The 20,725-nt window shown below is 44.7% G+C and overlaps 1 protein-coding gene across 1 annotated transcript; it reads left to right on the forward strand.

Moving 5' to 3' along the window:
• Positions 1 to 512: 512 nt before the first annotated feature.
• Positions 513 to 2,523, forward strand: LOC123045289 (SWI/SNF complex component SNF12 homolog). Its single transcript, XM_044468292.1, has 2 exons — positions 513 to 2,109; positions 2,221 to 2,523. The coding sequence occupies exons 1-2, from the start codon at positions 611 to 613 to the stop codon at positions 2,297 to 2,299; spliced, it is 1,578 nt and encodes a 525-aa protein (XP_044324227.1). The 5' UTR covers positions 513 to 610; the 3' UTR covers positions 2,300 to 2,523.
• The last annotated feature ends 18,202 nt before the right edge of the window (positions 2,524 to 20,725 follow it).

Consider the following 20,725-nt stretch of genomic DNA (forward strand, 5'->3'; position numbering starts at 1 on the left):
TTTTTTTGCAACATATGTCAAGTTGCAGATTTTTTTACAGCACATGTCCTTTTACAAGTTTTTTTTTTCATAACAGAGCTTTTGTTGCAATTTAGTTTTTTACAATATTTTTCTGCAACACAATCTTGTTACATTTTCTTGCAACATGTAGCTTGCTGCAGAAACTATTGTAGAGAACAGTGAACATCGCTCAACGGTCACGTTGACCGAAAGAAAAAAAAGATAAAACCCGTCCAGGTAGGACACGTGTCACATGAACAAGCCAGCGGATCGCACGCGAGCGCCGCCGGTTGAAGCCAAGTTTTTTTTCTTTTTACAATTGTAATTGAAAGGGAAACGGTGATCCAAACAGGGCCTAAGAGGTTTTTTCTTGTTGTTGCAAAAACTGCCATCCAGTTCGCTGGCATTTCGTTCCCAGGAACGTTCCCCAGCATTTCCGTAAAATAACCTTAAAAGCCTCCACAGATCAGCCCGGCCCATGAACAAGGCCCAAATATTAGTCCCACCGCAAACCTTGTCAGTCGTCTCCACACTCTTCCTTTCCAAACCCTAGCTCCCAAATCCCCTTCGCACCGAGATCTGATATTGACTTCCCCGCCCCACCGCCGTCATGGCCACCGGCGGCAACCCCAATCCCAACGCCAACCCCGGCCAGCCACGCCCGCAGCAGCAGCCGCCGGGAAGCTCTCCGGCGACCCCGCATAACCACATGCGCCCCCCCACTCTCGGCGGTTCCCCCTTTCAGGGTCTTTTCCACACCCCGCCTAGCCACAATCCTGCTTTCCAGATTCACATGGGCGCAGCCTCCTCTCCCCAGACCCCACTAATGGCCGCGGCCGCGGCCGCGGCCTCCGCCGCCGCATCGGCCAAGCGCCCTCCCCAGAAGCCCCCTTCGCGTCCGCCGGCACCCACCTCCAACGCCGCCGCAGCGTCCATGGCCGCCGCTTATAAGGCTGCTAACTCCGGCAGCGTCGACCTCACCCCCGCTGCGCGCCGCAACAAGAAGCGCAAACTCCCGGAGAAGCAGCTCCCGGACCGCGTCGCCGCGCTGTTGCCAGAGTCCGCGCTCTACACGCAGCTCCTCGAGTTCGAGGCCCGCGTAGACGCAGCGCTCGCGCGCAAGAAGGTGGACATTCAGGAGGCGCTCAAGACACCACCGTCCCTCCAGCGCACGCTCCGCATCTACGTCTTCAACACCTTCGCCAACCAGGCGCCCCGCACCATCCCGCCGCCCAAGAATGGCGATCCGCCCACCTGGTCGCTCAAGATCATTGGCCGTGTGCTTGAAGACGGCGCGGAGCTGGACCCAGCCAGTGTCGTGCCGAAGCACAATCCGGTGTATCCGAAATTCTCCTCGTTCTTTAAGAGGGTGACTATTGCTCTTGATTCGTCACTCTACCCAGAGAACCCACTGATCGTTTGGGAGAATGCCCGGTCTGCTGCGCCGCAGGAAGGGTTTGAGGTGAAGAGGAAAGGGGATAAGGAGTTTCTTGCCAATATCCGTCTGGAGATGAATTATAACCCCGAGAAGTTCAAGCTGTCACAGCCACTAATGGAGGTGCTTGGGGTTGAGGTGGACACTCGCGCAAGGGTGATCGCAGCCCTTTGGCAGTACATCAAGGCAAAGAAGCTACAGAATCCAAGTGACCCTTCCTACTTTATGTGTGACCCCCAACTGAAGAAGGTATTTGGGGAGGATAAAATGAGGTTTGCTATGCTGTCGCAGAAGATATCACAGCATCTTGCTCCTCCACCGCCCATCAACTTGGAACATAAGATCAAGCTATCAGGGAATGGAGCAAACTCGAGTGCTTGCTATGATGTATTGGTAGATGTTCCTTTCCCACTGCAGAAGGAGATGACAGCATTTCTTGCCAATACTGAGAAGCACAAGGACATTGAGGCATGTGATGAGGTGATATCTGCTTCAATCAAGAAGATCCATGAGCATCGTAGGAGGAGGGCGTTCTTCCTTGGGTTCAGCCAGTCCCCAGTGGAGTTCATTAATGCGTTGATAGCATCACAGAGTAAAGATTTGAAGCTTGTTGCTGGTGAAGCGAGTAGGAATATTGAAAGGGAAAGGCGTGCAGACTTCTATAACCAGCCATGGTAAGCTTAAGCAGTGCCTGTAGGCTTCAGTTTGTTACTTCAGTTTATTATATTTGTCATATGTTGTGTGTAGATATGCTGACTAAACTTTCTTTCATTCCACTGAAATAGGGTTGAGGATGCTGTTATAAGATATTTGAATCGTAAACCGCCTGGTGGCAACGATGGCCCTGGTGCTGGTGGTTCTTGAGGAGAAGATTGTTGTAGTTCCCTTTGGTGTAGAAACAAGTCGTCTGTCCTGTATCAGTATAATTTCAGAGATGGTAGTGACAAGAAAATTGTTAGATGTTGCGGAGGAACCTGGCAGTTTTACCTCCTTTGTCTGCTGAAATGGTTTACCTATTGTATGGTGTGTTATATGTTATCCCTCCTTGTCATGGTAAATGTTGAACTGGAAAAATCTTTTAGTTTGCATATCTACTTATTTAAATGTGGCTGCAAGGTTAGGTTTGTATGGCGTGTGGGGCAACGGGGTTCTCACTGGGCACCATGTCAATGAGGAAGATGTGGAGATGACCTGAGGAAGTGGGCCTTCTGTATTTGAACGTGGAAGTGGAGGGAGATGCAAAGAGATGATGCCTCAGTCCTTGTCTTCAGTACCTCGAGGATTATGATAACTGGTGGTGTCTCTTGGGCCGTCCCTCTTTTATCCGTGGGTCCCTTTATTCTTTGATGATCAGTTTATTCAGTTTTGGCTCTCAAGGGTATGGTGCTTACGAGTGCTTTTGCATATTGTGTTCCCAGGGTGTGATAGGGTATATTTGTATCTTGGCCCTGTTTACTGTTCTTGTCTTTCTTAAAGAAAACTGGTTATGACTATTATCACAATCAATTACTCCCTCCGTACCAACATATAAGTTACTACATCCAATATAATATATAATATATTTGATGTAATGATGTCTTATATTATGGGAGGAAGGGAGTACTTTTTTCAATGTTGCGACCAGTTACTTGTACAAACTAGTACTCCCTCTTTGACACCACGCTAGTGTCAAAAAACGTCTTACATTATGGGACGGAGGAAGTACAACATTAAAAAGGGTTGATTGGATCATTTGAGGAAGGGAACCAAGGAATCATAATATAAGACGTTATTACATTCAATATAATATATCATGGGACAGAGGGAGTACTTTTTTCGATGTTGCGACCAGTTAGTGTTAGATTGGGTCATTTGGAGAAGGGAACCGCTACGTTCCATCAGACCACTCCATGGCCGTTAGACATGAGTCTTTGTGAAGGCGAGCGATAGGTGCTGGTGGGCCGGTCGAAAATTTCAGCCGGTCTGCTACCAGCCATCCGATTTGAGCGGGGAGGACGGCATGATCTGTATCTTTTTCCTCCCGCATGGTTAAAAAATTCACGCATGATTTGAATCTCATCCACGCCACCCTTCTGCACCCTGCGCTCGTCGCGGTCGCCGTGTGCTCGTCGCGGTCGCCGTGCCTCGCCGTGTGCTCATAGCGGTCACCCGTTGCAGCAAGAAAAAAACGAATCAGGCTGCAGCTCCCCCGGCTCTACGGTTGTAGCATCGCTGGTCGCCGTCGCATCTTGCCGATCGAGGTTGCAGCTCGTCGGTGACTGGTTCAAGCATCTGCCCCTGGCCCATGCTTGATCCCGTCGCCGGGATTCACGCAAACCACCGCTGGGCATCTCGCCCCTTGTGTAGAACGGATGTAGCAAAAAATGTCGATGGTAGTAGCAATAATCCATATGGTTGCAGCAAAACGTCGTCTCGCCGTGGGTCGTATCTAAGTCGTAAATGGATGTAGCAAAAACATCTTTGTTAGTAGCAAAAAACGATGATGCTTGCAACAAAAATGCCGTCGCCATTGTCGCGGGGGCCGCAGCTATCATGAATGGTTGCAACAAAAAAGTAGCCGGTAGTAGCTTCATTCATCGCCGGTTGCAACATCCATACTCGCCGGTTCGAGCAAAACGCCGCGGCCATCGACCTCGCGTTTGCAGCAAAATGCATAATCGGTTCCAGCAAATAGCATTGCTGGTTCCAGCAAAAAACAGTGTCGGTGGCAACACGCGGGCCTTAGCGGTTGCAACTCGTCAACAGAAAAATTCATGGTCTCCCCCCTGAACAAGAGCTCGCAGCCATGGTCGTGGAATGCAACACGCAACCACATGAGTTTCCAGCGATGAGCACATCAGTTGCATCATTGGGTGGGTGGGGGGTGGAGTTCGGGGCAGAGGAGGAGAGAGTGCAACCACGACGCAAAGCATCAGAGGAGAAGACGAGGACTCGGCCATGGCAGAGTGCATCAGAGAAGAGGAAGTCTATGAGCGCATGTTTGTGCAAGAAAAAGCTCCGTCGTCGCTGCGAGGAAGAAAAATTGGTAGTAAGAAAGAAAAGAACGGAGGAGGATGCGCATTGGGAAGAAGATAATGTTGTGTGGCAACAAAAAAAGTACTGCATGGGCCTACCTGTGTCCAGCGGGGGAGGGGTTGCCACGCACGATCGAAAGCGACGGACGACGCGCACGGGACCGACAGAAAGCTTCCGCTGGTGCGCCGGTAGTAAACGTTTCCCCTGTGTGAATGGTGGATGAAGCACCGTTGCATGATTCCCACCCTGTTAGGAAGTTTCCAAAATAGAAAGTAATTAATGTGGAGTTTCCAAAATAGAATTCAACTGACGTATGTTGTAGTTTCAATGCTTCTGAAAAGGGAATTGCTACGCTTTGGTCGGCGGATCTTTCACGCCGCCTCAACAACCGTTACATATGGCAACATCAAGCAGCCATACTCTCATCATTGCAACAAAGGCAAAGTTGCAAAACCTTTTGGAGCAAAGCTCATGTTGCAAAAACTGTTGAAACGGATTTTGTGTTGCAGGAAAAAAAATCAGCTTCGCATTTTTGCAACATAGGTGATGTTGTGGAAGGACTTTTGCAACATGAATGATGTTGCAGAAACATTTTGCAATCAAAGATGATGTTGAACTGCCATCTAGTCATTTTGCAAAAAGACTCTTGTTGCAAACACTATTTCGTGTGGATAAGGATAGACTGAGATATGTGGCTAGTCTGAGTTGCAGCATGCGTGGGCCACAACCACTTGTCATCTGCCGGCGGACAGAACTCATGAAATCTGCCGGGTGAAGGGAATCATTTCCCTTTTGAAAATCACTCACGATTGCTGAGTTTTAGGTAACTGTTTTCGATTTGAAGGGAAGAATGACATCCGAAAGCTTGCTTCCTTACGATATGCACTGGTCCTTGGTTTTAGGAAACAAATCAAATCCGACGGCTTGCTTCCTTACGAAGCAAAATTTGTGCCCGGTACAACTAATGCGTGCATCCACCCTTGTTTGTAATGTTGCCTATTAGTTCACAAAAAAATAATTTATGTTTCGTTCATTGGAGAATTTGCTTCTGTGATAAATGGTATCTGCTTTGGCTTACATGAAAGTTTGTCTCCTTTGTAATGTGATATTCTGTTTCAAAAAAATCACTATCTTGCTTCTATAAACCAGAGAATTGGTTTAAGCCTGCTTCCATTAAAAGGGAAATATTCCACATGTTTGAGAATGATCAGAATCTTGTTTCCATCTACTAAGAATTGCTTCCAACCAAATTATTATATTGCTTCCACTAAAGAGAAATATATTTCCAGTCATAATTACACATGGTTGTAATTCAAATGAAGGGTTTGTTTGCAAAGAAAGAAAGAAAGAAATGCCACTGTCAAATGGAGTCATAATTACACATGGATCTAATTCAAATGAAGGATTTGTTTGCAAGGAAAGAAAGAAAAAAATGCTATTGTCAAATGGATAGTATGCTTCAAGGCAAAGTAAAATTGCTTCCATGCATCGAATTTTGCTAATTCAAATGTGACCTAGCCATCATGTGATGGAGGGTGTTATCCACAACGCCAATGGGTACAAGCTGAGGTGCCCTTGCCCAAGCGCTTCGATCTTCATTGTGTTGTGCTTGAGGTTGTATACCCTGATAGCCTAGACATCTGAGCCATGGGGGTCTTTGTGTGAATTCGACTCGTCTCCAATGTAGACGCATCCAGCCTCAATCCCCTAGCGCCCCCTCGTTGGCATAGAAACATATGTGAGAAATCATAAGGTAGAAAGCCTGGCTAACACAAATAAATGATTTGACGCTATCACATACTAAAATAATAGAATTTTGATATGAGAAATCTACACGCTTGACATGCAAGATTTGGGTGCCCAAATTTAATGTTCACAGAACATTGTTCTGTTGCGGCACTACATGTCTGAGAAGCATATAGTAAAAATCAAGGAAGCATGATTAACAAGAAGCCACTAAGTTGGTGCTATTCAACCAGTTGTTATTCACTAATTGAAGCATACTTTATGGACCGAAGGAGCATATGTATAATGAGCATAAAAATAGTGCTCTCGATACATAAGTAGTACTTTGATGCATGGATATTTGAAACAAAAATATCAATATATGCACAATCCAAATACACATATATTCTTGATGATTTAGTGATCCACTACAGATGGTATAGAACGAAATCAGCCCCCAAGAAGGGAATAAAGCAACATATGCACATAGAGATATCAAACAATATAAGATGAAGGCATGGTACCATTATGAGGATCTATACAAACTGAACATATTATAAACGATTATAAAATGAAGGCATGGAAGCAATTTTCTAGAAGGTGGTAGCAAAATGACTACAATGTAGAAGCACACAGGTATGAAGCTAGAAAATAATGCAAATGGTGCAGTATTAGTGTTTGGTGGAAGCATGAACTTTTGAAAAATAAAACAAGAAAAGATTTGCTGCCAAGTGTGGGTACATATTTTTGAAAGCCCTGTATACATAAGCAATGAAAGAATTTTTTTCTCAACATTTGTCAACTCCATTAGAACCACTGAATATTGAAAGAGGAATAGGCATGATTGTTGTGTACATGGCTATGGGTTATCTAATTATGACCCCATCAACACATGAATGGCCTAACACATGAACATAACAATACTAGGCAGACCATGAACATGAATAACAACGAGTAATCCGATGTTGGATGATTTACAAACAAAATGGCATTGCAGAAAATACAATCATCAAATCAAGGGTGATTGATGTACAACAATACCTTCTATTTCGAGATGGGCGCTTCTTGCAATCCACTGTCGGTTCTCCGGCCAGCCCATGCTACTCCGACAACTGATCCAGCCGATTTGCAACCTGTTGAAGCACAAATCACAGTTGAGGATGGGGGCCTCGACACCTAATGCTAGGATGACACACCTCCTATCTCTGCCGGGGTCAAATTGGTGGAGAGAAGAATGCGGTGGTCGTGCTACTCAACGACGAGGAGAGAAGGATGAGCAGGGGCGGACCTGACCGGTGAGTATTTTGTGTTGCTAGACGAAGAGGACACGGGTTCTAGGAGATGCGAGCTGTGGTGCACTCGGGGTGGAGGAACATCTCGGGAAAGTGCCATTTGATTGGAATCTCGAGGGATTAGGGTAGATGTTTACGTGCGGGCATTGCGGGGGCAACCTTCCTGCCGATTGATCTTTTTTATATTTTTTTCCTTATTTACATAAGAAACACAACTCTTGGCCGTTAGATTTCAGTTAGATCAACGGAGTGCGACTAGTCAGACGTTGGTGCCTTATCAGACTACAGATAGAAAGTATTTCCCTTTGTAGAGTGTGTACAACCTCTACAGAGTGTCAAACTAATCGATTAGCCATGTCCCTAATTAAGGACAATTATGAGCCACTACACTTGAAACCACTAGACGACCTTATCACATTTAATAACTTGATGTGGATGATAATACACTTAAGGATTGTTTGCTTATGTGTTTGATTGGAGTTCCCACTTCAAACATATGTTGGTACTTGAGAATTTAATAAAATGATCATAGGTAGATGTAAGATAAAATTTGATTTATGCAAAATGAAACTTCGAGCTTATTTTCACTCATCACTATCCTTGCATATACACATAAGTATGTTATATAATTTTTGGTGTGACTTGTCAATACATTCAATATATTGACCTATATGGCTGCAACATTTATGTTGCAAAGTTCACAAACAAAGAGCAACTTAGTCGTTCGCATTGATGGGACTCCATATCCTTAATTTTTTTTCTGTTGTGTATTCTAGCCCAAAAGCTATGAGGTAATAAATACTTTGAATTTTTGTTACATTATGACATGTGATTTTGTGGTATTTCATTGAGTATTGTGTGTGCTAGCTACTAATTCAGAGATAATACAAAAGCACATGAGATTCAATCCTTATCGGAACCGGGTTGTTACATCCATACTATCAGTTTAGCATCTCTATGCCCATGACTTATGAAACATAAATCGTATACTAGTCAAAGGGTATGCGTCCACATGACCTTATCAACCGGGATCATTAGAACAATTATCATGCAATATATAGTTTCACAAACAAGTCACAAACTTATTGATACATATAATTGATGATGTTCAAGGACAATCCAAATAACTCATGAATACATAGGAAAAATGTCATCATCGCATGATTGCCTCTAAGGCACATCTCTAAAATAGGATTATCCCATGCGTCGTTGTGTGAATATAATATTAATTTAGATGGATCATGTATAAAAATAAAATATCTTTAACCAATCAATGTAGTAATGTTCCATACTCAGATTGTACATGAACAAAGAATATGTACGATATGTTGGACCATAACAGTTTCAACAATTAAATTAGGGAATATCGCAACCATTAAAAAAAAGAAATTAAATAATCTCATATGTACTACATATGTCTAATAACAAGAAATAGACATGCTGATTTGGTCTGTATGACCCAAGAATATGTCAGTGAATGCTAGCATGACACACAAGGTGAGTTGGAAGACCGCATATTGAGAAAACTTAAAGATAGACGATCAACTATAAGGTACACTAAATACGAGCATGCTCTTGAACAAAGGGAAATTTCAACATGGATCACCAAACGTACGAAACCAAGTGTCCGCGAACACATCCGGGCGTGTCCATAGACAGCCGGCGGGGTGCTGGCCATCCAACTCTAAGCATCTAATGCCTGACCCATTTCAGACATTTCAAACACAATCAGGGAAGAAATGATGCAAACTGGCGTAACTTGTTAAATCTTGATATATTTACATCCAAATGGACGAAATTTAATAAGTTCAAACTAAATAAAGAAACTAAACTAAACTACATGAGGTACCGAACGGTGAACTTGTAGGCATGGCCTCCTAGGCCACCGACAGCATCACCGTCGCATGCGTCATTGTCATCATTGTGGTCACTGTCCGAGCCGTCATTGCTATCATCCTCCAAGTGGCAGAAGTCCTACCATGATTCGGGAACATAGTTTCCATGTTTCTGGTACGGTGGGAACGAGGGACGAGAGTCGGTGGCTGAAAAAAATAGGGTACAACGAGGGTATACATCTCTCGAACGATTTTTTTATAGTGGGGACGCGATCCACTCCGTTTGGGTACGATGAACCCGGTACGGTACCATGGGTCGAGGAACACAGTTCCTGAAGAACGACGACTCCCTGAAGGTCAGCATTCCTTGCTGTTAATGGATCCCTTGCAATTAATGGATTGGAGGAAGAACGAGGAGTCCTTGAGAAAAGAAACAACGGCGTGAGTAAATTATGCCTCGCGTTTTGGCCGTTGGATCCTAGAACCTGAATCGAGGAGCAGGCTGCGGGGACGCCGAATCTTCATCGAATCGTACCGAATCCGACCTCATTCCCAAATCCGATTCTGGGTCGATGAATCGGGATCGAGGGACGGCTTACCGTTCCCCGTCTCCGGCTACTATGTTCGGGCATACCTGGTTGGCCACCGCGTTGCATGCTTGTGGTGCGGCCACTTGTCCGCCTTGGAGCCGGGCACAAGTGCCCAGACTGGACCATCACTTTGAGGAGCCGGTCGCTGACTCGGCGCCGACAACTAGATGCGGTCTGCATGGTGGTCCTAGACCAATCCACAGCCTAGGCATCTGCAATAACGTAGGTCAGCGCGATGTCTATATCCGTGAACGCCGCCGGGTGTGTTGTGCTACGCCGTTCCCGACGCTCAACCTCGGAAAGGCATTTGTTGGGCACCAAAGAGGATGAGCCGCCGCCACCGAGGTAGTAGTTGAGGCGGCTGCGCGACTTGGTGGACACCAGGGAGGATGATTCCTTGTTCTTTAATCTTCATGGCGGCCAGGCGCCACTAGTTCCCGGGTTGGTGGCGAGGCAGGGACATATGCGCCTTCTTCTTGCCACGACGGCGTCGCGGGAGCGGCTCCTCCTTATAAGGGCATATTTCTCCCTAAGTGGTTTTGGTGATTGATGACAATGCATTTGCAGACTAATCATGTGAATTGAGGATTTCAGATATCTCATGTCTAGGCACAAGACGATTCGGTGCCCCTCGGAGCCTATCGAAGACGGCTGTTCTCTATGTTTCTTTTCGGTGGATTTGAGTCGTAGGAAAGCCATACTATTAAGAGGGGGTCCACTTTGGAAAGGTTAGGGTGGAATCAAATGTACACATTTGTTCCTTTGCACCACTTTTCCTTTGCTTCAATGGAGCACCATCCGTTTATCCATGTCTCTGCGATATAAAGGCAGCCAAGTGCTAAAGACTCTGTGGCGTGCGGTAGTACTGCTCAAGGGAGCGGTAGTACCGTAGGGGCCAGCGGTAGTACCACTACCTGTGAGCGGTAGTACCGCTGCCTCCATCCCTGACGCTAATGCATGCGGAAGTAGGCGCGGATCTAACTTTTTACATCCGCCCTCACGCGGTAGTACCACGGCATCTGTCCGGTACTACCGTGCCGGACTTTTGCATAGTTCCAACCTCAGCGGAAGTTGTTACGGAAGTAATTTATTACTTTTGTGCATTTCCAGTGCTAGTTGATACCTGCCTTACGATAGTACCGTAGGGGCTGCTACCTCTTAAGCTAGCGTTGGTTTTTTTCCTTGAAGAGGAATGGTGATGCAGCAAAGTAGCGTAAGTATTTCCCTCAGTTTGAAAACCAAGGTATCAATCCAGTAGGAAACAACGCACAAGTTACTGAACACCTGCACAAACAATCAACAACTTGTACCCAACGCGATAAAGGGGTTGTCAATCCCTTCAAGGTTACTTGCAAAAGTGAGATCAGATAGAGATAGATAAACGGTAAAGTAAATATTTTTGGTATTTTTGGTTTATAGATTGGAAAGTAAAGATTGCAAAATAATAGATTGGAAACTAGTATGATGTAAAAGAGATTCAATATAATGGAAAAGAGATTCAATATAATGGAAAAGATATCCGGGGGCCATAGGTTTCACTAGTGGCTTCTCTCAAGATAGCAAATAATACGGTGGATGAACAAATTACTGCCTAGCAATTGATAGAAGAGCGCAAAGTTATGACAATATCAAAGGCAATGATCATGAATATAGGCATCACGTCTGTGTCAAGTAGACCGAAATGATTCTGCATCTACTACTATTACTCCACACATCGGCTGCTATCCAGCATGCATCTAGAGTATTAAGTTCATAAAGAACGGAGTAACACATTAAGTAAGATGACATGATGTAGAGGAATTAACTCAAGCAATATGATGAAAACCGCATATTTTTATCCTCGATGGCAACAATACAATACGTGCCTTGCTACCCCTACTATCACTGGGAAAGGACACCGCAAGATTGAACCCAAAGCTAAGCATTTCTCCCATTGCAAGAAAGATCAATCTAGTAGGCCAAACTAAATCGATAATTCGAAGAGACTTGAAAAGATATCAAATCATGCATATAAGAATTTAGAGAAGAACCAAATAATATTCGTAGATAATCTGATCATAAATCCACAATTCATTGGATCTCGGCAAACACACCGCAAAGGAATATTACATCGGATAGATCTCCAAGAACATCGAGGAGAACATGGTATTGACAATCAAAGAGAGAGAAGAAGCCATCTAGCTACTAGCTATGGACCCGTAAGTCTGTGGTAAACTACTCACGCTTTGTCGGAGAGGTAATGGAGTTGATGTAGAAGCCCTCTGTGATCGAATCCCCCTCCGGCAGGACGCCGAAAAAGGTCCCTAGATGGGATCTAACGGGTACAGAAGGTTGTGGCGGTGGAAAACTGGTTTTGTGGCTCCCCCGGATGTTTTCAGGGTATAAGAGTATATATAGGCAAAGGAACTAGGCTAGGAGACCCACTAGGGGCCCACGAGGTAGGGGGGCGCACCCTACCCCCCTGGGCGTGCCCTCCACCCTCGTGGCCGCCTTGTTGCGTCTCCGACTTCATCTCCAAGTCTTCTTTGCTTCTGGTCCAAGAAAGATCATCGCGAAAGTTTCATTCTATTTGGACTCCGTTTGGTATTCCTTTTCTGCGAAATTCTAAAATAGGTAAAAAACAAAAACTGGCACTGGGCTCTCGGTTAATAGGTTAGTCCCAAAAATAATATAAAATAGTATAATAATGCATATAAAACATCCAAAACAGATATAATATGATAGCATGAAACAATACAAAAATATAGATACGTTGGAGACGTATCAGGGGCGCGCGGTAGTACCGCTCCGGCGGTTCTACCGCTCGTTGCCCTGTGCAACATGCCGTCATCTGGTCACTACCACTCAAGCGGTAGTACCGCACCCTGGAGCGGTAGTACCGCAACCCTGTGCGGTAGTACAACAGCCTTGTGCGGTAGTACCGTGTCGCGTGGGCAGAGAGAGGGGATAACAGTTGGATCTTTTCCCCCACCATATAAAGGGGGTCTTCTTCCCCAAGAAGACAACCTATTCCCTCCCCAAGCTCCATTGTTGCTCAAACCTCCATTTTCACCGATCTCTCTTTCTAGCCAATCAAACTTGTTGATTTTCTAGGGATTGGTTGAGAAGGCCTCGATCTACACTTCCACCAAGAGAAATTAGATTCCCCCCACTAATCCCTTGCGGATCTTGTTACTCTTGGGTGTTTGAGCACCCTAGACGGTTGAGGTCACCTCGGAGCCATATTCCATTATGGTGAACCTTCGTTGTGTCATTGGGAGCCTCCAATTAAGTTGTGGAGACAACCCCAACCTTGTTTGTAAAGGTTCGGTCACCACCTTTCAGGGCACCAATAGTGGAATCACGACATCTCGCATTGTGTGAGGGTGTGAGGAGAATATGGTGGCCCTACTGGCTTCTTGGGGAGCATTGTGCCGCCACACCGCTCTAACGGAGACGTACTTCCTCTCAAAGGGAAGGAACTCCGGTAACACATCCTCGTCTCCACCAGCTCCACTCTTGGTTATCTCTTACCTTTACTTGTACAAGCTTTTATTGTGTTGTATCCCTTGCTTACTTGTGTGCTTGTTGTTGTTGCATCATATAGGTTGCTCACCTAGTTGCACATCTAGACAACCTATTTCGATGCTAAGTTTAAGTTGGTCAAGAAAAGCTAAAAATTGTTAGTTGCCTATTCACCCCCTCTAGTCAACCATATCGATCCTTTCAATTGGTATAAGAGCCTAATCTCTTTATTAAGGACTTTACCATCCGAAGAGTATGGTTGACACCGTAGACGACGAGGAGGAGCACTCCTGTGTGAATCCGTCCTTGTCTACGGCCGATGGGGGATCCTCGATCTCTCGTTAGGAGTTCAATGCGGCTATGGACACATTGAAAACCTCCATTACGACCGAGGTTAAAGGCATGTTTAAGGAGTTTCTTGAAGGCCTTAAAGTTTCCACTGCACCGTTGGAAGTGGTTGATCCCGCTAACAAGGTGGCGGATGCTAACTCCAAACAGGGGGAAGCTAGTGATCAAGATCCTTTGCCTACTGGTAGGAGTAGGAGTGACATCTTTGCCCATGTTGAACCTACCATTACCTATGGAGGACCGGTTCCCTCCACGCATATGAATCATGTTGGTCCTCCTCCTAAGCTTGTGAAAAATGAGGATATTGCTGCTTGGGTGTATCACTTTAAATGTCATTTAAATCATAGTTCTACTAATCTTTGGAGAATTATTGAGAAAGGTACCCGCATGATCTAAGCAACTTCACTCCTAGAGAAGCCGCGGATCATCAATTCAACGAGTCCGCTCTCTTCATTATCCAAGAAGCTATTCCTCCTGAAGATATTGCGCATCTACGACCTTTCACCGTGGCCAAGGAAGCATGGGAGCATGTTGTTTCCTTGTACAAGGGAAGCACAAGCATTGAACGCTCGAACTTTGAAGTGGTGCAAGATGAGGCCGATGAGTTTTCCATGATTGAAGATGAAGAACCTCAAGAGCTTTTCGAAAATTAACTACTCTCGCGGTCTCACTCCGAGATCATGGGAGCAAGGATACGGATGGCAATTGGATCAAGTGCAAGTTTCTCAAGGCCATGATGCCTTACCATAAGGCCATGTCCTCCGTCATCCGTCAAAGGTCGGACTTCCACTCCTTATCCTCAAGTGAAGTGTTGGATCAGTTTGTTGCAATGAGGATCTTGGACAAGACCGCTGACAATGTGGTGTTGTGTGATCAGTGATCAAAGAAGCCCAACCTTGCTTTGAAGGCCAAGTCTAGTGCGGAAGAAGAGGATGAAGAGGAAGAAGAGGAGAGTCGCCTCAAAGACACCAAATATGCCTATCATGAGCACATGGCTCTTCCTTCACATCAATTTTGGGGCAACAAGAAGAACACAAGACCCAACTTCAACAAGAACAACTCAAGTGGCGCCAAGGGTAAGCAACGTGTGAGGACGTGCTATAATTGTGGCAACGTGAGTCACTTTGTTGTGCATTGCCCTTATGAGAAGAGGGAAGACAATGTTAGCAAGCTTATCTGAAAAGACAAGGCCAAGTCTTTCCCCAACAAGAACAACTTGACCAAGAAGACTCCTCCCAAGGGGTTGGTGGCACAATAAGAGTACAATGAGGATGATGATAATGATGATGAAGATGGTGAGACAATTGCCATGGCCTTCGTTACCATTGCAACAAATCCACGGGTGTCCCTCTTCGATTCATGTAGCGAGAACATCACCGCCAAGTGCCTCATGGCTAAAGCCACCAAAAAGGTAACCCCCAACATCAAGTCTACTATCACTACTAATCCTTCCTTGACGGATTGCATTGATGAAAGTGAGGGGGCGAAGGAGGAGGAGAATGAATTTGAGTCTTTCATGAGTAAGCTCAAAGGTAAAACAAAGAAGCACTTCATTGCTCTCTTGGAACAACTTGGTGAAGCGAATTACATGATCGAGGCTCACGAAGAGACCATATCTAAGATGGAAGGGCATAGTCGTGACTATGCCGATGAGATATCGGATCTCTCTAATGCGCTTGAGGAAGAGCGTGGTCATCATTTGGCTCTTGAGGAGTCACACAATGATGATCATGCTAAATTAAAGAAAGATCTTGATCATGCTCTTGTTGTCTCTCATGTGGTCAATTCCGAGAAGGCCAAACTTGGGGTTGACCATGCTAGACTCAAGGAGGAGTTTAATCTACTTGACAAGGCTCACAAGGCCTTGAAGAGTATTCATGATAGCCTCAAAGAGTCTCATGATCAACTCCAAGTGAAGCTAACCAAGGAGAAAGCCACATTTCCTCATATGGTTTTAATTGATAATGCAAATGCTACTAACCCGTGTTGTGAGCATGTGCATCTCGTGGAGGAGAATGTCAAGTTGAAGGAGCAACTTGAGAAAGGCCTTGTGTCTTTCATACAAGGTGAGAAGAACCTCAACGACCTTTTGAGCAATCAAAAGGAAGTTGTGGGCAAGGAAGGGAGTGGGTTTGCACCTAAGTCCAAGAAGAAGAAGAATGACAAGACCAAACAACCTCCTCCTCTCAAGCAAACGTCTGTGAAGGAGGCAGAGGGTACTCCTAAGGAGAAGAAGAACAATGTGAAGGGTGATGGTGTCAAGAAGGGCAATTCCAATCCTTCCAACAAAGCCGATAACTTTAACCCTTCTTGTGTGTTATGCCGTGCTAGTGATGGGCATGTTTATGCCAAATTTATTGGTTCTTCTTATGATTACATTGAATGGTCTATTTGGGTTCCTAAGACCCTTGTTGTTAACATCAAAGGACCCATTAAAAAATGGGTACCTAAAACCAAGCATTTATCTCTTGTAGGTGTTTGCTTCTGGTGGGGGTCATGGTTGCTCGATAGTGGAGCCACAAATCATATGACCGGAAGCAAGGACTTGGTGGTGGACGTGCACAAGGTTTCATCTATGCCCACCAATGTCGAATGGGGTGATGCCTCATCTTCTAAGGTATTGGGCCTTGGCAAGGTTGTCATTTCTTATGATCTCACGATTGAGAAAGTCATGCTTGTTGAGTCCCTTGCATACAACTTACTTTCCGTTTGTCAACTTGCACTCATGGGCTTTGCCACTTTCTTTGATATTGATTTCGTGGCCCTCTTGTGGAGCAAGACTCTTAAAGTATCCTTTGTTGGGCATGTCAAGAATGGTCTTTATGTGATTAACTTTTTGGAGCGACCCACTAAGACAGTGACATGCCTAATGGCTAAAGTTGATGTGGGATGGCTTTGTCATCGCCGTTTAGCCCACGTCAATATGAGATCTTTGCAAAGTCTTCTCAAGGGGGACCATGTCCGTGGATTAACAAATGTTAGTTTTGCCAAAGATCATGCTTGCAGTGCTTGTATCAAAGGAAAGCTACATGAGAAGTCTCACCCTCCCATGACTATCATCTACTCAACGAGGCCTTTGGAGCTCCTTCACATGGATCTCTTTGGGCCTCCATCCTTTGATAGTCTTGGGGGGAGAAAGTATTGCTTGGTGATTGTGGATGATTATTCAAGATACACTTGGGTGTATTTATTCAAGAGGAAGAGTGATACCCAACAAACCATCATTGACTTTACAAATGAAGCTCAACGTCAACACAATGCAAAGATTTTGCTGATAAGAAGTGACAACGTCACCAAGTTCAAGAACTACACCTTGGATGAATTTCTTAGTGATGAGGGGATCAAGCATCAATATTCCGCACCTTACACCCCTCAACAAAATGGTGTAGCGAAGAGGAAGAATCAAACATTGATGGACGCGACAAGGACTATGATGGCGGAGTTCAAGTCTTCGTACAACTTTTGGGCCAAAGCCATCAACACTGCTTGTCATGCATCCAATTGGCTCTATCTCCACAAAGGCTTGAACAAGACTCCATATGAGATATTTACCGGCAACATGCCCAACCTCAAGTACTTTCGAGTGTTCGGTTGTAAGTGTTTCATTCTCAAGAAAGGTGTTTGTTTGTCTAAATTTGAGGCTAGAGCTCATGAGGGCATATTTGTTGGTTATGCTACAAACTATCATGCTTATTGTGTCCTCAACAAGTCCACATGACTCATTGAGGAGATGTGTAACATGGAGTTTGATGAGAATAACGGCTTCCAAGTGGAGCAAAGTGGTACTTGTGATGTAGGTGATGAAATTCCTACCCAAGCCATAAGAAGAATGGGTGTTGGCCTTATCCTACCCATTGAGGAACCCCTTGTGACCGAAGGAGATGGATAATGTTCATCTCAAGTGGAACCTGAAGGAAATATGCCCTAGAGGCAATAATAAAGTTGTTATTTTATATTTGCTTATTTCATGATAAATGTTTATTATTCATGCTAGAATTGTATTAACCAGAAACTTGATACATGTGTGGATACATAGACAAAATATTGTGTCCCTAGTAAGCCTCTACTGGTCTAGCTCGTTGATCAAAGATGGTTAAGTTTACTAACCATAGACATGTGTTGTCATTTGATAAATGGGTTCACATCATTAGGAGAATGATGTGATGGACAAGAACCATTCGTTAGTTTAGCATTATGATCGTTCAGTTTTATTGCTATTGCTTTCTTCATGTCAAATACATATTCCTTTGACTATGAGATTATGCAACTCTTGGATACCAGAGGAATACCTTGTGTGCTATCAAACGTCACAACGTAACTGGGTGATTATAAATATGCTCTATAGGTATCTCTGAAGGTGTTTGTTGGGTTGGCATATATCAAGATTAGGATTTGTCACTTTGAGTATCAGAGAGGTATCTCTGGGCCCTCTCGGTAATATACATCATAAGAAACCTTGCAAGCAAAGTGACTAATGAGTTAGTTGCAGGATGATGCATCACGGAACGAGTAAAGAGACTTGCCAGTAACGAGATTGAACTAGGTATGAAGATACCGATGATCGAATATCGGGCAAGTAACATACCGATGGACAAAGGGAATAACGTATGTTGTCATGATGGTTCGATCGATAAAGATCTTTGTAGAATATGTGGGAGCCAATATGAGCATCCAGGTTCCGCTATTGGTTATTGACCATAGAGGTGTCTTGGTCATGTCTACATAGTTCTCGAACTCGTAGGGTCCGCACGCTTAACGTTCGATGACGATATTGTATTATATGAGTTATGTGATTTGGTGACTGAATGTTGTTCGGAGTCCCGGATGAGGTCACAATCATGACGAGGAGTCTTGAAATGGTCGAGAGGTAAAGATTGATATATAGGACGATGGTATTTGGGCACCGTGTACTTAATTATCTGGTCATCGGAAGGGGTCTCGGGCACCCCTGGCAAAAGATATGTGGCCTTATGGGCCAAGAGGGGAAACACACCAGCCAAAAAGGGGCTGGTGCGCCCTCCATATGGTCTGGCCAAATTGGAGAAGGAAAGGGGAAGGAGGAAAGGGAATAGGATCCCCCCTTCCCCCTCTCCCCCCCTACTCCGAATAGGAATAGGAGAGGGGGGTTGGTCGAATTGGGAGAGGACCCCAAATAGGATTACTCCTACTTGGGGCATCCCCTTGGATGCCTCTCCTCCCCCCAACCTATATATATGTAGGGAGTGGGGGCGCCTACAACACACAACATCAACTGTTAGGCTTGTGCGGCGACCCCCTTCGCAGTTTACACCCCGGTCATATTGTCGCGGTGCTTAGACGAAGCCCTGCATGGATCACTTCACCATCACCGTCACCATGCCATCGTGCTGACGGATCTCATCTACTTCCTTGACACCTTGCTGGATCAAGAGGGTGAGGAACGTCATTGATCTGAATGTGTGTAGAACTCAGAGGTGCCGTACATTCTGTACTTGATCGGTCAGAGCTAGAAGAAGTTCGACTAGATCAACCGCATTATCAAACGCTTCCGGTTTTGGTCTATGAAGGTACATAGATACACTCTCCCCCTCTCGTTGCTATGCATCTCTAGATAGATCTCGCGTGAGCGTAGGAAAATTTTGATATTGCATGCTACATTTCCCAACAGTGGCATCCAAGCCAGGTCTATGCGTAGATGATATGCATGAGTAGAACACAAAGAGTTTTGGGTGGTGATCGTCATACTGCTTACCACCAATGTCTTATTTTGATTCAGTGGTATTGTTGGCTGAAGCGGCCCGGACCAATCTTACATGACCACGTTCATGAGACCGGTTCCACCGGCAGACATGCAACTAGTTTTGCATAAAGGTGGCTAGCGGGTGTCTGTTTCTCCAGCTTTAGTTGAATCGAATTTGACTACGGCTGGTCCTTGTCGAAGGATAAAACAACAAACTTGATAAATCACCGTTGTGGTTTTGATGCGTAGGTAAGAACAGTTCTTGTTAGAAGCCCGTAGCAGCAACATAAAATTTGCAACAACAAAGTAGAGGACGTCTAACTTGTTTTTGCAGGGCATGTTGTGATGTGATATGGTCAAGACATGATGTGATATACGGTATTGTATGAGATGATCATGTTTTGTAAAAGTTATTGGCAACCGGCAGGAACCTTATGGTTGTCTCTTTATTGTATGAAATGCAAATGCCATGTATTTGCTTTACTTTATCACTATGCGTTAGCGATAGTTGTAGAAGCAATAGTTGGCAAGACGACCATGATGCAACGATGGAGATCAAGATGTCGAGCCGGTGATGATGGAGATCATGACGATGCTTTGGAGATGGAGATCAAAAGCATAAGATGATGATGGCCATATCATGTCACATATTTTGATTGCATGTGATGTTTATCTTTTATGCATCTTATTTTGCTTAGTACGGCGGTAGCATTATAGGATGATCACTTAACTAAAATTTCAAGGTATAAGTGTTCTCCCTGAGTATGCACCATTGCAATAGTTCTTCATGCTGAGACATCACATGATGATCGGGTGTGATAGGCTCTATGTTCACATACAACGGGTGCAAGAAAGTTTTGCACATGCGTAATACTCGGGTTAAATTGATGAGCCTAGCATGTACAGACATGGCCTCGAAACACTGGAGACCAAAAGGTCGAACGTGAATCATATAGTAGATATGATCAACATAGAGATGTTCACCATTGATGACTACTCCATCTCACGTGATGATCAGACATGGTTCAGTTGATTTGGATCACGTGTCATTTAGATGACTCGAGGGATGTTATCTAAGTGGGAGTTCTTTAGTAATTTGATTAGTTGAACTTAATTTATCATGAACTTAGTCCTGATAGTATTTGCATATCTATGTTACAGATCAATGGCCCATGCTACCGTTCCCTTGAATTTTATGCATTCCTAGAGAAAGCTAAGTTGAAAGATGATGGTAACAACTACACGGACTGGGTCCGTAACTT

This window comes from Triticum aestivum, chromosome 2B (assembly GCF_018294505.1).
Source record: "Triticum aestivum cultivar Chinese Spring chromosome 2B, IWGSC CS RefSeq v2.1, whole genome shotgun sequence".
In the NCBI taxonomy this organism is placed as follows: domain Eukaryota; kingdom Viridiplantae; phylum Streptophyta; class Magnoliopsida; order Poales; family Poaceae; genus Triticum; species Triticum aestivum.

Coding starts and splice junctions, on each gene's coding strand:
- LOC123045289 (XM_044468292.1), top strand. CDS start 611: ATGGCCACCGGCGGCAACCCCAATCCCAACGCCAACCCCGGCCAGCCA. Junction 2,110..2,220: donor GACTTCTATAACCAGCCATG/GTAAGCTTAAGC, acceptor CCACTGAAATAG/GGTTGAGGATGCTGTTATAA.